The sequence below is a fragment of the Corticium candelabrum genome, chromosome 1, assembly GCF_963422355.1.
Source record: "Corticium candelabrum chromosome 1, ooCorCand1.1, whole genome shotgun sequence".
In the NCBI taxonomy this organism is placed as follows: Eukaryota; Metazoa; Porifera; class Homoscleromorpha; order Homosclerophorida; family Plakinidae; genus Corticium; species Corticium candelabrum.
The window spans coordinates 3115117-3132317 of NC_085085.1; the positions used below are offsets into that span (position 1 = coordinate 3115117).

Here is a 17201-nt window from a genome sequence, read left to right on the forward strand (position 1 = left end):
GGTTATTGTCAATAAGATATTTACAGTATGTAAGTAATAAGGTGTCCCTTTTAATTAATAGGCGTCAAGGCGTCAAAATTATTTTATACGCTTCGATATACAGCGCACCTGGCAGACTTTTATTAATTAAAGTACGATTTAGTCTGTCTGGTAAGTACTTATAATTAAATTAATTAATTAGTTAATTGTCTAACTAACTAGAGTTTTTGTCCTACACTGAAGTGCGCTTAGTCTATCTAGTAAATATTAATTAATTAAATTTTATATTGATTATTTTATTTATTTATTTATTAATACTAGAAGAGTAATATTGGAGTACAGAGTCTGTTTCAGAGTACAGAGTACAGAGTACAGTGGCTTTATATAGAAACAGACAAAAGGAACAGACGCGCATACGAAAAACATCGAAGTCTGGAATGCAAGGCAACTACATTAATATTAATGGATAACTCTTCGTCAGTCAATCCGAGATGATTCGTTTTACCGAAATATTGTTAGTTGTTAGGATTGTTGTGTTGTCTCTCACGTACAATGCTGCACGTCCCTTGACGTCGGCTGTTCTGATGAAGTCGTCGACTCTTCCTCTCTTTTGGATGTTTGCGAGAGCGGTGAAGATGAGCGGTCCGGTAAGATAGCAGTACCCGAAAAGTCTGCCATTTCTCTTTTCTTGCTTGCTTTAGGTCTGTCTGTCTGTCTATCTGTCTGTCTGTGGCATAATGTTTGACTGCAATGTTGTAGGCCAAGTCCATTAATGTGTTATAATTTGCTTAGTTATGAAGGACTGGTAGATATTTGAAAGTTTCCTGTACATACGTAGAGTTTTGATGATAATAAATGAATCTATCTGTCTGTCTGTCTGTCTGTCTATCTGTCTGTCTGTCTGTCTGTCCGTATGCCTGCTGTCCGCCTGCCTGACTGTTTGTTTGTCTGTTGTTTGACTTGTTACATAGTAGAGTTGATGTGCAAATATAACAATCTGTCTGTCTGTCTGTCTGTCTGTCTGTTTGTCTGTCTGTTCATTAGGGTAATGAACTTCAGACGTTTCAGTAGTTTTGTTAGTAATGCTTTGGATGCTTCCATTTTTATGATTGGTACATTTACAGTTTGGGAGAGAATAAGACCTGTCTGTCTGTCGATTTTGTCTGTTTGTTTGTGTGGCTGTTTGTGTGGCTGTTTGTTTGTTTGGCTGTTTGTTTGGCTATTTGTTTGTTTGTTTGTTTGTCTGTTTGTTTGTCAGGCTGTTTGTTTGTTTGGCTGTTTGTTTGGCTGGCTGTTTGTTTGTCTGCCATGCTTGCTTGCAATTGACAATTTAACTACTTTCTTTGTTGTTATTGTATTTGTGGTGCTGATAAGTATAACTAAAACTAAAATCTTGCTCAACATCATGCAGTTTGCTATACATGGAAATGAAATCATTTGTCAATAAAACGAGATTTACCCATTGTGTCATGTAGATGTACAGTCTCAATTCATTTTATTTAGTTGTATTTAGTGACCATTCCCTACCTTACAGTCGCTTATGAAATAGAAAAGTATGTTAGGCCTGTCTAGTAATTCCAAGTGTTGTGCTTTGTCTGGCTACATTTTATGTGCAGTCTGAGTCAGATCTCTGAGGTATTGTCATGATGCTAAAGTAGCAGACCACACTCCTCGTTGATATTTTTATTGTTGATCTCAACAAGCCAGAACTAGGAGATGCCAGTCTAACACAGTTGAAGCATTTGTTAATTCTGCTGAAGATGAACTTATCATTCTAGCCAAAATTGAAGGGATGATAATGAAGGAAATTTGTTTGCTCATTTGATGTTGGAATGAAGCTTGCATTGATCAGATACTGAAAAGTACTCAACTTGACGAGCGTCATAAGATGGATTTTGATCTTAAAAGTTTAGGATAAATAAATAGACCCAGTTGGGAATTTACGAGTTGATGACACACACACACACACACACACACACACACACACACACACACACACACACACACACACACACACACACACACACACACACACCAGGGTTCTAGCCAGGTTTTCAGCAAAGCGTGGAGGTAGGGCGGGGCTTTCTAAAGGGGCGTGGTCTTTTGTAAGGGGTGATTTTGACGTGTTGTGGTTTGTGGAAAACGTAGCCCTGGTGAGTTTGTGTGACTTCCACTGCTTATGAATATTCAACCTAGTCAGAATAACTTGGCTGTTTTTAAGATGATCTTTGGGGAAAGAGAATTAGCTGTTTCCATATCAACATTTTGTAAGGGCAATTATGTTAATTAATAGAGAAATGCCACATCCTCATTCAATTATGATGCTTCCCTTTTAGTCACCATGCTTTGTAGTAAGATTTGTTAGAGTACACAACATGGTAACAAGAGCACAGTAAATAGCACAGTAACTAGCACACCTGCTGAGGCCATAATTAGCACTCTTTGTAAAAGGTCAAAGTGAACAAATGCAAACTTGTGTTTCCTATCCTTGTAGTAAAGTCCATTTGAACAATAGGTACATTGTGGGAATTGTGGGTGTGGACTTGGTCAGTTTGGGCTGTCTAGTGGGGAAAATAGAAAATTGAATTAGCGTAACTACTTCAATGACGTCTGCTAAACACAATGTAAACACTCATTACAAGCTTGTGATGGCATTCTAGAACAGCTGCAGAAATACTCTGACAAAAGTAGGTGCGGATGTCTTCTAAAGCTCTGAATTGAGTTCGCTGGTGACTCTGGAGACGTCATTGAGAACGAATTGGCTGTCTAATGTATTCTAAGGAATGCAATTTAGGTGATTACATCTACTCTCTAGCTAGAATAGGATGGGCCATGTCGGACTGGGGTGCAGTCTGCATCTGTAATATTCCGGAAGCTGCTTGTTCCAACGTATTTGAGCATCATTCTGACTGTTAGAATGCACCAGTGTCTCCACCTCCTCACGTGCATTCCGGAGGTATCATTTCCATGTTTGTAAGTGCCCAGGATACCAAGATCTGGTAATTTTCCCACACTACACCTATTGTTCCAATGGACTTTAGTGAACTCAGCCACTAATTCCAACTGGAATGTTTGTTCACATGACGTGGCGGTCAATCCCAAAGTGTGGCAGGCATCTCATTTTGAGAAGTAAAGCGTGGTGGCCCGCCACCCCTTAGTATTTCTGGCTAGAACGATGTGCATCCACACACACACACACACACACACACACACACACACACACACACACACACACACACACACACACACACACACACACACACACACACACACACACACACACACACACACACACACACACACACACACACAATTTGCAACAGTTACCACTACAGTCAGAATACACATACATTCTCATCAACACAAGATTTTCAAGCAGTCACACCAAGTTCCACTTGAGTTGTTATGGGTTTGCATTTGAGGTTGCAAGACTGGAGTAGCAGATTAGACCTGTAATACATTTCATGTTTCATAGTAGCACTAACTCAGTAAATCAATCTGATGTCTAATTGAAACTTATCACACTGTAACACAAACATATTAATATAAACAACAAACTAAGCATAGTTGAGTTAATACATTTAAATCACATGATGAGTCAGAGTTGCTGACTGCAGTCACTGTTTGTTCTGTTACGTAACCATTTGTATGTGATTGCTGGTTGCACGTGTTGTTGATATAAGTACTTGCTAACTGTTACTTTTTCTTTACCGATAGCTGTTTGTTGTGGGCGTTGTCATCCTCGTTTCTGCTGTAGTGGGCACTGTGTATGTCTACATTGTCCCATATCACATGGAAAGGAGTTATGTTCTGTGCACAATCTACATTGTTGTGGGACACTGGCTACTTGCCAACATCGTGTTTCACTATTACAAGGGTGTTACCACGAAACCTGGAGCTCCCCCAAAGGTGATAAGGTGCATTAGCGGACAGGCATTAGTACAGCTTGACAGGACAGAGATGGACTCACAGACAGGTGGATGGATACATTGGTGGATTAATGGATGGACAGACAGACACACAGACAGGCAGGCAGACAGACATGCAGACAGACAAAATGGAAAGTTCCGAAGATAGCACCTCCTGCCTATTTCTAGGTAAGGACCCCGGTGCTACTCGAAGTTTTAGACCGCGCTGACGAATGCCTTGATGCGTGGCCAGAGTATTGAAGGGCAATGACTTTGCCACAGCCATGGGACTTAGACCTCAAGTCCACACCTACCTGTATGTACTGTGTGATGTGTTCTGCCAAGCCAGCGGTCTGGTCCACCCCCAGTCAATAGTCAATGACCAGGTACTCATTTATACTCCTGAGTCGAGAGAGGCAATTGTGTGTGAATTTCTTGACCAAGGAAATTACGTCTGTACTCATCTGCGAACCCACGACCTCAACGTCCCGGATGTTTCCATTCTCCTTTACAGACAGACAGACAGACAGACTAGACAGGCAGACTAGACAGACTAGACAGGCAGACTAGACAGACTAGACAGACAGACAGACAGACTGACTGACAGACAATAGAAAGAAAGAAAGACACATTGACAGATGTACAGATAGATGAGCAGACAGACAGACAGATAATTTATTCTCATATAGATTCTACTTGTACATATGCTAGGATTTTTTAAATACAAATCAGTTCTTGCAAACAACAAAATCATTAACTAGTGGACTTGACCTTGAATGTCAAAATGAAATAATCTATCTAAATCACCACGGTTAGGTGACAGTTTGACAGTTTTGAAAGTTTTGTAAGGATAACTTTGGCATTGCATCTTCTTAGAATTGTAGAAAATCTTTTTCTTCAATACGACATGAACATGGTAGCATTAAAATTGGCTTCTCGATTTGTTGAATGTTGTGACAAATGCTGCAATAGGCAGACAAACAGGCAGGCAGACAGAAAGACACGTTGGCAGATGTACAGGTAGATGAGCAGACTGATAGACAGACAGACAGACAGACAGATAGACAGATTGAAGTCGTTTATTTATAATTTAGTGCTAGTAATGTTATTGAAAGCTACGAGTCTTAGGAACAGGACTTTGAACAAGCCATGCGATTTGCGAGGAGCAGTATACTAATGGAGTTCTATTTGCACCAAATTTCTGTGGCTGCCAATTAGATTGACCATATTTGGGTTTCACCCTTCAGGAATAATTGTAGCACAAGCCAGTGACCAATCACGATGCATTATTTTTGTGTAGCCATGCAGTGGCAATGAAAGACAATGGCAGGCTGTCAATCACAAGCACTATTCGGCATGAGAGAAAGTTGAACCAGAAAGACGTCAATTTAATCAGAAACAACAGAAATGTTGTATTTCAAGTAACCCTACATGGAAGTCTATGAGCATCCAATCGTGCTGAAGTAGTACGCACAAACGTGAAGTGTAATGTGTGTGGTACCTACGGGAATTCATTGCTAAGATGATGACAGTTGATAGCAAACATTTCAATCAACTTAAACTCAACTCTACTCCTGATAGAAGCTACACCCAATGAACATTGCTTTGCTTATTGCTTTCATTTTGAAACGATGCTTGATGAAGGTTCATGTATTACTAAAAATTTTGCGGTAGATTTTGCCTTTTAAAAATAATGACAAACAGACAGGCTGGCAGGTATATCATATCAGCAGATATAATTTATTGATAATCAAATTGGCATGGCACAACTGGACACTTTGACTGACAGAATGTTTACTGATTGGGTTAATGAGAGAAAAACAAACAGCTCTTTTTGGGACTTTAGCTTGTATGTGATTGTTGCTGATTTGAGTAGTGTTTGATGACGTATATTGCTTGTAGATGTCGGACATCAATGAACGTCCTTTGCGACGACATTGGAAGATCTGTCACAAGTGTATGCAGCTCAAAGCACCAAGAACGCATCACTGCTCGATCTGCAAGCGATGTGTTCTCAAGATGGATCATCATTGCCGTATCTGATATAATACTATTGCCTATCTTTATACTTTGCTCTGGTGTGTGTGTGTGTGTGTGTGTGTGTGTGTGTGTGTGTGTGTGTGTGTGTGTGTGTGTGTGTCTGTGTCCTTGTCTGTGTCTGTGTCTGTGTGTGTGTGTGTGTTTGTTTGTTTGTTTGTTGTGTATTTGTTTGTCTGTCTGTCTGTTTGTCTGTTTGTTTGCTCCTCTGTCTATCTGTCTGTTATTTGTGTGCCTGCCGGCCCGCCTACCTGTCTGTCTGTCTGTCTGTCGTGTTGATTTATTGCATATATTAGGTCTGTAACTCCAATGCAAACTACGTAATGAAGTTCAGCAGTCTGTCTGTTTGCCTGTTTTTGTTGTCTGTCTTTTTGTTTGTGTGTCTATTTGTCAGTTTTCTCTCAGTCACGTATATTTATTTCTTATGAGTAAATGTTTCAAGAAGCCTTTACATACCAATGTTCCAACTAATGTTCTTCAAATCTAGTTTTAACACATGGATACAGCTACAAGTTTTAAAAATTTCTGTTTTACTATGGCTACTACTACTAATTAGCTAATAGTTTTTATGTCATTAATGTTTATTGATGGTGCCAAAACATTTTTGTATCTGCTTGCCCACTGTTTATGTGTGTGTCACTGTGACTGTGCATGCGTGTGTGCATGCGTGTGTGTTTGTGTGTGTGTGTGTGTGTGTGTGTGTGTGTGTGTGTGTGTGTGTGTATGTTTGTGTGTGTGTGTGTGTGTGTGTGTGTGTGTGTGTGTGTGTGTGTGTGTGTGTGTGTGTGTCTTGTCTGTCTTCTCGCTGCTTTGTGTGTCTGCTTATTGTTCCATCTGTCAATTGTCTATATATTTCTGTATACGTTTGTTGGCAGCTTGTCTATATTATATCTGTTTTCACATTTTACGAATACAATAACCTTGACTCAGTAGTCAGCGTGGATCAACAACTGCATTGGTCATTTGACACATCGATATTTCTTCTTGTTCTGTGTCTACATGACGATGGGAACAGGCTTTGTTGTCTGGATCAACTGGAATGTTTTCTCAGAACTATTCTTCACTCGCCAACAGGTCAGTAACAAGAGTTAACAGTGGTTTCTGAATTACAGCTGGAGGCGTGCAGCGTCCTCCCTGCTTTCTACACCTATGAATCACATCCTCCCATTATTATTAATTTAAGGTGTCAAGTATGTGTTAGGTCGTCCAGCTCAACGATGAAGTCGTGTTAAGTAAATTGATAAACACTTGCAGTTAGGCACTTGGTAGCTACTTAGAAGTTCTACAGAATCAAGCAGTGTTTGTTGTTTGCTCGTTGTCTGGGGTTGACCAGATTTCATGCATTGTTTTTCTGTAGATTCCAAACTATCGTGCATGCTATTGAGGCTTACTTTAGTTGAGCAGCGTTGACAATACGAATGGATGCTCGATCTCTATGAAGTCTTTTCAAGTATGACATCCAACTGTCAAGACTACTGTGTGTGGACACTGTATATTCACACACTCTACACAAAGCACTCGTGCTCTTAACGATGTGCCACAGAAACGATGGTGTCGTTATGTGTACACAGAGTGGAATATAACGGTCGGTCGTCAGTCATTGACCAACCAACTGGTGTCTTGACCGACCACAATTTTGCTTTGATTGGAGTTACCTACATGATTGGTCAAGATGTAATAGTTATTGCATGGATGGTAGAGAATCAATGAGTGATCCAAATGTCTAGACAACTGAGTCAGTGACCCAAGCAGCAGGCAAAATCTAATTATAGAGTTGATGATCTCCTGATGTGTGAGTGCAAAACAACAATACTGTAATACTGTAACAGTTTATATTTTGATAGCAAATAAATACAGGAGGGAATATGATGCAAGAAATAAAGAAATTGAACTAAAAGTTGATGTTGAATTAATGTCTAATATTAAAAGTGTGAGGTCAACTTCTTCTGCTAGGGCATGATGTCTGTCAAATTGCCTATATTCCACTCAGGTACATGTATCAGACAGTTATGCTTGGTTATGCTGGCAAACTTGAATTCAACTATAATATATCAATCTTTTCTAGATTTGCAAAGTTGTAGGTGTTTGTAATGTCATCATGCTTTTGTCAACTAAACCTGATATGTTCATTGCATGAAAATATTTGTTTATTCCATGAAAGCCACAGCCAGGATAATCGTGTATTAGTGCTACTTTGAACCAAACGTTTGTGTTTTCTCTTTTTCTGGTTTTTGTCAATTTTCCTTCTTTCATCAATTGTATTGATATCGTCAAATTCTTACGTGATGATTCATTTTTATTGCTTGATATGTCTCGTTTAGACCAAAACGCTGAACATGTGTGTGTCTGTGTGTGTGTGTGTGTGTGTGTGTGTGTGTGTGTGTGTGTGTGTGTGTGTGTGTGTGTGTGTGTGTGTGTGTGTGTGTGTGTGTGTGTGTGTGTGTGTGTGTGTGTGTGTGTGTGTGTGTGTGTGTGTGTGTGTGTGTGTGTGTGTGTGTGTGTGTGTGTGTGTGGTTATGTGTTTTTAAGATCTTTTGGAACCACACAATTCTGGTTTTCAATTTTGCACGAAACAGAAACAGACTTTAATTGTTTTGAGTTTGCTGTTTTATTGCCTGGCTGTTCGTGAACAACGTAGGTCACTAACCCATGTACACCAATAAGTGCTTTTTGCATGCATGTCCATAGCCATAGGTCCCAGGGATCACCACATGCATGTCGCACATACAATCCCCAATTACTCACACACATCACACTACATTCTGTCAGTATGATCTTACATGTGCATTCTTAGATCCCTAGATCATTCAGTACTCTACATCCTCCACCAGACGACGACCCTATTCAACGCAAGTCGGTCATAGCAGTCACTCTTTTGTGTGCTGCTGCGGCCTGTACTGTTGGATCTCTCACTATGTGGCATGCATATCTTATCTCACTTGGAGAGACTTCTATTGAATTTTACATTAACAGAGAGGAAGAGAGACGCTATCAGAAGAAGGGCTTTGTAAAACATCATACTTAGTGCTTTGTTTAGTGTTTTATTTGTCAATGTTTGCAGGTGTACACTAATCCGTATGATCACGGGATCAAGAAGAATTGGAAGCTGTTTCTTGGTTTAGCTAATGGAAGGTATGCAGGCATATGATGTTGTTGAGGTTGTTGAGTTGTGTGATTGAGACAAGTGAACATGTGGACAGACAGACAGCTAGGCAGACAGACAGATAGACAGACAAATGGACAGACAGATAGACAAACAGATGGAAGGACAGATGGATGGACAGACAAACAGACAGACAGACAGAGAAATAGACAGACAGACAGGCAGACAGACAGGTAATTTATTCTCATACAGAGTCTACTTGTACATATGGTAGGATTTTTTTAAATACAAACCAGTTCTTGCAAACAACAAAGTCATTAGCTAATGGACTTGATCTTCAATGTCTAAATCAAATAATCTATCTAAATCATCATGATTAGGTGACAGTTTTGAAAGTTTTCTTAATGTAACTTTGGCATTGCATCTTTGCAGAATTGTAGAAAATCTTCTTCTCTAATACTACACGAACATGAAAGCATTATAATTGGCTTCTGGATTTGCTGACTGTTGTGACAAATGCTGCCAAAATTCTCTGCCTTTGTTTCCCACCTCCCAAAATGTTCTATCACAAGAGGAACACATCTTGATACTTATTCTCCTGGAACAAGCTCTTCTGAAGTTTTGTTTGTTTAATATTCTTCTCTTGTTGCGGCAGCATGACCATTTTCCTTGCTAGCCCTCCTAATAATGTCCTGACTCCATTGATGACTCAGTGACACATCAATATCCAAATAATTCTGTCCAGTATTTGGATCAAACATTGTAATGTCTGGACGGTCTTCAGTCTTGATGTATTGATGTCTTGATTCTGTTTGATAAGAAAGGTGAAGGTCGGACAGGCACTCACTCCACCCATTCAAGGTCTACCTCATATTTACATGTTAAAAGGTTGTATCCATATTCATCCAATCATGACCACAATTACACTTTTTAATCCAATTGGTGAAAGGTAGAGCCACTTTCAACCTCAGGTAAGACGCTATAGAAAAATTAAAGCATGCTTAGCAGAAGTGGGGATGACATCCAGCCAACCAGTTCCTCGTCCTTGCAGAGATCTCAACCGTGCTGCATCTCTATCAGACTGTGCTTGTATAATAATATCAGTAGCACTATTACTGGCAATCTTTGTGGATAATCGATGCTGTAATTTCTTTGGATATGAGATAAAATCATCAAGAGGCTGTTGTTCTCCATCTTCATTGTTGGGCATTGGTGGTAAAACTTGATAGGAAGAGGCCACAGTGGAGCCGATTGACCCTGGCATTGATTTACTACTTTGAAAATAGTTGAATAATTCAGAAAATGATGAAAACCTTTAAGTCTTTTAGAGCTTGACACCGTAAAGATAAGAAAGCTGCTGGCGAAATTTGACTGATCTGTGTCAATCCAAAAACCCACTAAATTTGATCTTTAAAGCTGCTTGTTTCCAATTGATATTATCCAGATGATTGTAGCCTATAATGCTTTCAAAAGATGATCTAGTCGTATTATCATGTATGTTTGCTGCTGCCCACAGATCAACAGGAAATATGTCTTGCCCGGTATTTCAGTCGAGGAACATGACAGTGACATAAAATCAACATTGAGCTTTGACTGTCATTCAACTTGACAAGTTCAGAATGAAGATGATCACCAGATTTGGCTATATCAATACATCGAGATTGTATAAAGTCTGAATTTCCTACAGACAGGTAGACAAACAGACAGATAGGCAGACAGACCGACTGACAGACCGACAGACAGACAGACAGTTGAACCGTTGGACAGACAGACAGATAGACATGTAGACATATAGACATATAGACATATAGACGGTAGACAGATAGATAGGTAGACAGACAGAGAGACAAACAGCTAGACAGATAGATAGACAGATGGACGGACAGACAAACAGACAAACAAACAGACAGACACACAAGCAGATAGACAGACAGACAGTTGGGACAGACAGACAAAGTGGGACACTGCCTGGCAGACAAACACGGAAAAGGCATACCATGACTGCAACTACAAATGTCATCTGTTTACAACAACAGTAGCACAATATTATAGTGACTAAGACAAGAGGTTACTGTCATTCGATGGTTTCAACTCATTACACTAGTAGCTGAAGCTGTGTTACTCTTGCTTCCGCAGCTGCGAGTCTCTAAAAAACGGTCGACTTATCACAAGCAGTAGGTAAACAGGATTGCAAACCAGGGGGTGATAACATAGACAATGTATTATATACGTTTCAACTTGCTGTAGAGTGTTGTTGGCATGTGAAGGAAGTCAAGCTAATTGCAGTACTTAGTACAGTAATCACAAAGAGCATGGCTTACTACGCATGCGTGCATACCTGCCTCAGAGTACGGACTGTCTGTCAGCTCACCAGTGATCAAGACAGAAGTTATGGGTGCTTGAGCACCCTGAGCACCCGCTCTGGCTACGCCACTGGGAAGTATTAGAAATTTAGATGCTATTTTGCTTCCAAACACAATACTTGTGCAAGCTGTGCAAAGTGACCATTAGTCATATTACATGACCACAAATGTTATAACACACACACACACACACACACACACACACACACACACACACACACACACACACACACACACACACACACACACACACACACACACACACACACACACACACCACAGTTACTGTTGACTGTATCTCTTCATGCTTTAGAGACTGGCGGCACATTTTGTGGCCATCGTCTCACCGACCTATAGGAAATGGACTCGAGTGGGACACGTCAAGTTATGTAGGAGCTACGTCACGAGGAGACCAGCCACTCTCTAACGGATTACCGTATGCACATAAACCTCCATCAACATATATATGATCTATTGTACGTATTAAAACTGGATGAATTTGAGTGTACACGTGTCATTGAGTTTTTTAGTCTACTGACTTATGTATGCATGCAATGCATGCTATGCCGACAGTCGGCTTTTTATGCTATTGATCTGATTGATGATTTAGATTTTGAAGTCACAGACTACAATAAATGTTATGTTGATTAGCTTGTCTATACATACATACATACATACGCGTGTGTGTGTGTGTGTGTGTGTGTGTGTGTGTGTGTGTGTGTGTGTGTGTGTGTGTGTGTGTGTGTGTGTGTGTGTGTGTGTGTGTGTGTGTGTGTGTGTCATTATTCAGCATCAAAACTCTGAAAGCTATTGCTTCCAAAACCTCAGGAGTCAGTGGTCTTAATTAAATACCACCAGGCTTTCTAAAATATGATGCAGCAACTTTCTATTCCATTATGGAAACATAACTCGAGAATGATTCATAAGAGAATTCAGCTTGAAGTACAGGACATTGATAGTTGAGATATACCTAGTGTAATGTAAGACATGTTGGTTTGGGGATGTTTGGGGATTGTTTGAGTTTGGAAGATATATATATATATATATAGATATATATATATATATATATATATATATATATATATATATATATATATTATGATATATTATATATTATTATACAGCCATTGTCTGTCAAATTATGGTCACATAATGCTAGATTCGTTTTACAACGTTTGACTGTAGAGATAGTAGATGGATGTAGTTGGGACATGTGTATGTGTGCGTTGGGGATGTTGGGGTGGGAATGTTCATGTATGATTGTAATATGAAAAAGTTTATTATACATGATATTATGTTATGTAATATATTTTATTTATATTATGTATTGTATATTATACTGTATTTGTATTATTTGTATATTTTAAGCACTCGGGTGGTGAATTGTGGTGTTGCATTGATATGCAAGCAAATGATCAGGTGGATCTGGTTGTGGGTACAGTACATGTATAGTGCATAGACAACCGTACACTCTGCGATCTCACTATGTGCAGATATGTCAGTCGTATGACGAGTAGTGGACTCTTGTAAAAGAGCTGAACCTGTGTGTGTGTGTGTGTGTGTGTGTGTGTGTCTGTGTGTGTGTGTCTGTGGCTGTGTCTGTGTCTGTGTGTGTGTGTGTGTGTCTGTGTGTGTCTGTGTCTGTGTGTGTACGAGCACGCATGCACACTCGCATCCAGAGTACGGTACAGATAATATTTTATCTTTCATTACTTTATAAATATGTAAACACAATGTACAGCAATACTATTAAGTATTTGCAATATTCGCATAGCACAATGGGACTTAACTAGCTTGCACTGCTGTAATACAAGTCAGCATTGCTGCAACTGTCTCTGCAGTCGTTGTCATCGTAGTCGCTTTAGAGGCAGTCAAAATTTTCTCCTTTTCTGTCGCTTGTCTGTCCTCATCGTGTATCCTAGAATGAGTTAGTGAATTAGGAAGACAAGGTGTCACACTCATAATGAAGCAACAGTAACTTACAGCAACATTTTGTGCACACAATGAGCTATTTGAGGAGTCTGATAACCAGTAGTGGTTTCAAGTCGTTTGGGCCATGTAGGGGCCAGACATAGGCACGAACGGATAGCTGCTATGACAGCAGCTGCAGTGCAAGATGGGACATACATTCGAAGTTCGTATTCTGAAAAATTGGTGTTTTACATTGTGTGAATGGTACACACACACACACACACACACACACACACACACACACACACACACACACACACACACACACACACACACACACACACACACACACACACACACACACACACACACACACACACACACACCTTGTAAGCATATCTGGAGAAAATACTGAGCATACTTTTTGACATATTTCCTGGCTTTGTCAACGTTACCCAGTGGTTGATCGCAGTGGTAATCATCGGGATGTACCGTCTGGATCATATAATATTCAATGAACGACATGATGGTCGGCTCTCCCAGATTCCACTCGAGGCAGTCGAGCAGAATGAGTTCCATACTCTGTACATGAGAGGCGGAGAAGTGCTGGGCAGAGATAGTGTTGAGAACGGCGATCGCCGGAATGTTCTCCTCACGTTCATGATACTTGGCTACGAGTATACAGACATGTTTCGGGTGAAATAGATTAATGCGAAAAGCTAGGCAAGACAAAGTGTCAATAGCACTGTAATGCACATGTTATGTGGGTCCTTGACCCTACTAGGACGTGCCATTTTATTTCTCATATTTTTGACTCATATTTGAATTTTGTCAAATAATGTAATTTTTTTCAATTTTTTTCAAATTTTCTTTTCATTTTAATTTTGTAAAGAATTTCACTGTTTTTAAATTTTTCTTTTTGAATTAGTTGACTCACATTCCATTTTGTGAAGGTTATTTTTAAATTTTTTACTTACATTTTAATTTTGTTAAAGAATTTTAATTTAATATTTTTGACTTTTTAAATTTTTTACTTACATTTCAATTTTGTTAAAATATTTTAATTTAATATTTTTGATTTTTTTTAAATTTTGTATTTACATTTCAATTTTTGTCAAAATATTTTAAATTTTTTACAAAAAAATTTGAATTTGCTCAACAAATTTCTAGTTTTTAATTTTTTTATTTTTAGACTTTTTTTATTTTTTAATTTTTATTTTGATTTTGATTGGTTGGCCATTGCTGAGTTCAGTCAGTTCATGCAGTGATCAATGAGTCAGGGTGGATGTCAAAAATTGAGTTGATGTGTGGAAACAATCGACATACTATTACAAATGTCAGACCATGTCATTCGGGTCTTGTTAGGAACTGGGGCAGGCAGTTACTATCATTGATATCGACTTCTAACGAAAAGATGACTTTCTTGTAAAGTCATGTTTCTATACTATCCGTGTTACTAATACACAGGCAGTTGGTTTGACATACTACGAGTAGCAAATTTGACTGTCTGTCTGTGTGTTAGTGACAAGATTTCACGAAAACAGGTTTCTGTTAGAAGTCATTATACTAACTGTCTACGCCATTATAATAAAGCCAGCACAGCAGAGTCAATGTGTATGACAAAATTACTTATTGATATTAATTAGCAATAGCGATTATTGAATTACATTTTCAACAGTGTGTAAACAATAAAATTTAAAGTCTTAAGCTAAGATTTTTGTTTTTTCTCTATTTTGCAATTTATGTTTTTAGATCTTTGCGTATGTAAATAAGCTATTTTTAGAAGTTTAGAATAAATAATTTCTTGAACTATGAAACATGTATGCCTAAATTGTGAGCGATAAATTATAGATTACTTTGATAACAAATAATAAGTTATAAAATAATTATATAACTAAATAACAACCATTGGCGTCATAACAATAAGTGGCTGCGTGTTGCCGGAACTCCCGCATGACCAATCACATTAACTTTCCTAACGTAACAAATTAATTAACAGTGCATGCCCAAATTTCGCTCCATAGCGTTAATTAATTAACAGATTAATTAACAGATTATTATTCTACTAACCTGCGACTAGAATGGCCGCCAGGGCAGCCAAGTGAACGTGCGTGTCTTGTAGATTTGTGATGGCAATGAATTTGTCGATGTAGAGAACGGCCGAGTGGACGGTGCGCTCTAGTAGGTCTGCTCTCTCACATATGTTCACCATCTTGTCGACGAGACGTCGTCGTTGCCGCTGCCGGCTCGATGAGAGAATTGGCCATTGAACGAGTGACGTCATCTCATGATTTCCTTCTCTTCCGCGTAGATTTTCGTGGATTTCTTGCGCTAGATCGCTAGTCCACCATTGAGCAAACGGTGCGAGCATGGCCGACGAGTAGAGAGGTTCTCCGCCGCCTTGTCGTGTGGAGAATGAAAAAATGTGGCCGCGCACGTGTTGATGTTACTGACTGGTGACATGTGATGGCAGACACGGATTGCGCGCCTTTTTGTTTGCGCAAGCCCGTAACGTTTTCATTCGCGACTCTAGTCCAATCACATTCTCGTTTGTTGTTCCTTATCTAGTTGATTGCGAATGTTGTCTGAAGGAGTCGTATACGTAGAAATGTTTCAAGCTAGAATGCGTTGGACGTGCCCAATTTAGAATAGAAACTTTTGCGGAGCGAAATTTAAGGGAGCATGCGCGCATGCCTAGCGTGATCAACTTAATTTTTAAGTTTTAGGAGCTAAGCATCTTTAATTCTTATTTCTATCTGCCACATAGATAGTCTACCTATAGGCCTCTAAGCTGGAAGGTCCACCAGACCTGGTACAAGGAAATTGAATTTGAAGACTGATTGATGATTGATACCCAAAAGAAAAATTTAAGAGTCTGGCCACACTTGACTATACTCTTCTTTGATTAGACTCAAGTTGTTTTAGATCTTGTGATTTGTCAGTTTGCCTGCTGATTTCTAGGATAACTTTTCTGGAATTTGAATTTGCGACTCTAGCATTATATATGCATGACTCTGCTTAATTAATATAGTCTGATAGCCATTTATTGCAAGAGCATGCTCAATGTGAGTGGTGACCCTGCTCAGTGAGAAGCCTACTCAATGAAGCTCCATACATTGTCGCTGTGTGTGTGTGTGTGTGTGTGTGTGTGTGTGTGTGTGTGTGTGTGTGTGTGTGTGTGTGTGCGTCTGTGTGTGTGTGTGTGTGTGTGTGTGTGTGTGTGTGTGTGTGTGTGTGTTTGGTGTGTGTGTGTGTGTGTGTGTGTGTGTGTGTGTGTGTGTGTGTGTCTGGTGTGTGTGTGTGTGTGTGTGTGTGTGTGTGTGTGTGTGTGTGTGTGTGTCTGGTGTGTGTGTGTGTGTGTGTGTGTGTGTGTGTGTGTGTGTGTGTGTGTCTGTGGTGTGTGTGTGTTTGGTGTGCGTGTGTGTGTGTGTGTGTGTGTGTGTGTGTGTGTGTGTGTGTGTTTGGTGTGTGTGTGTGTGTGTGTGTGTGTGTGTGTGTGTGTGTGTGTGTGTGTGTGTGTGTCTGGTGTGTGTGTGTGTGTGTGTGTGTGTGTGTGTGTGTGTGTGTGTGTGTCTGGTGTGTGTGTGTGTGTGTGTGTGTGTGTGTGTGTGTGTGTGTGTGTGTCTGGTGTGTGTGTGTGTGTGTGTGTGTGTGTGTGTGTGTGTGTGTTAGTGCGCCCTAGTGCTACCATTCTAATTAATAAAATTAATAACCAGTTTTAGCATAGTCATGATGCCAGACTATCGAGTCACATGCTACTCATTTAGCATGTTTCATATCACCACACACCCTCTCGTGATCTAAAAGCCACTGTTTTGTGACACTCCCTTCTCCTCCACTGTATCTCCCCACTCCTCCACTCTTCGGCAACACTCGATGACAAGGCACAATAATCGATAC

The 17201-nt window shown here is 39.6% G+C and overlaps 3 protein-coding genes across 3 annotated transcripts in view; 1 reads left to right on the forward strand and 2 right to left on the reverse strand.

Moving 5' to 3' along the window:
• Positions 1-451: 451 nt before the first annotated feature.
• LOC134181892 (palmitoyltransferase ZDHHC16-like) lies at positions 452-12040 on the forward strand. Its single transcript, XM_062649176.1, has 7 exons — positions 452-626; positions 3697-3888; positions 5790-5922; positions 6862-6998; positions 8719-8931; positions 8986-9056; positions 11704-12040. Exons 1-7 carry the CDS (start codon positions 471-473, stop codon positions 11858-11860), a joined length of 1059 nt encoding a protein of 352 aa, XP_062505160.1. The 5' UTR covers positions 452-470; the 3' UTR covers positions 11861-12040.
• A 1040-nt stretch (positions 12041-13080) lies between these two features.
• LOC134192286 (cyclin-J-like) lies at positions 13081-15761 on the reverse strand. Its single transcript, XM_062661011.1, has 4 exons — positions 15372-15761; positions 13688-13972; positions 13374-13533; positions 13081-13308 (listed from the first exon to the last, which is right to left on the reverse strand). The coding sequence occupies exons 1-4, from the start codon at positions 15670-15672 to the stop codon at positions 13176-13178; spliced, it is 879 nt and encodes a 292-aa protein (XP_062516995.1). The 5' UTR covers positions 15673-15761; the 3' UTR covers positions 13081-13175.
• Positions 15762-16983: 1222 nt separating this feature from the next.
• The window catches only part of LOC134190757 (methylated-DNA--protein-cysteine methyltransferase-like), an 809-nt gene continuing 591 nt past the window's right edge, over positions 16984-17201 (reverse strand). Inside the window, exon 1 of the mRNA XM_062659271.1 lies at positions 16984-17201. This exon is cut by the window's right edge and continues 591 nt beyond it. Within this exon, the coding sequence (XP_062515255.1) occupies positions 17061-17201 (141 nt within the window). The 3' untranslated portion in view covers positions 16984-17060.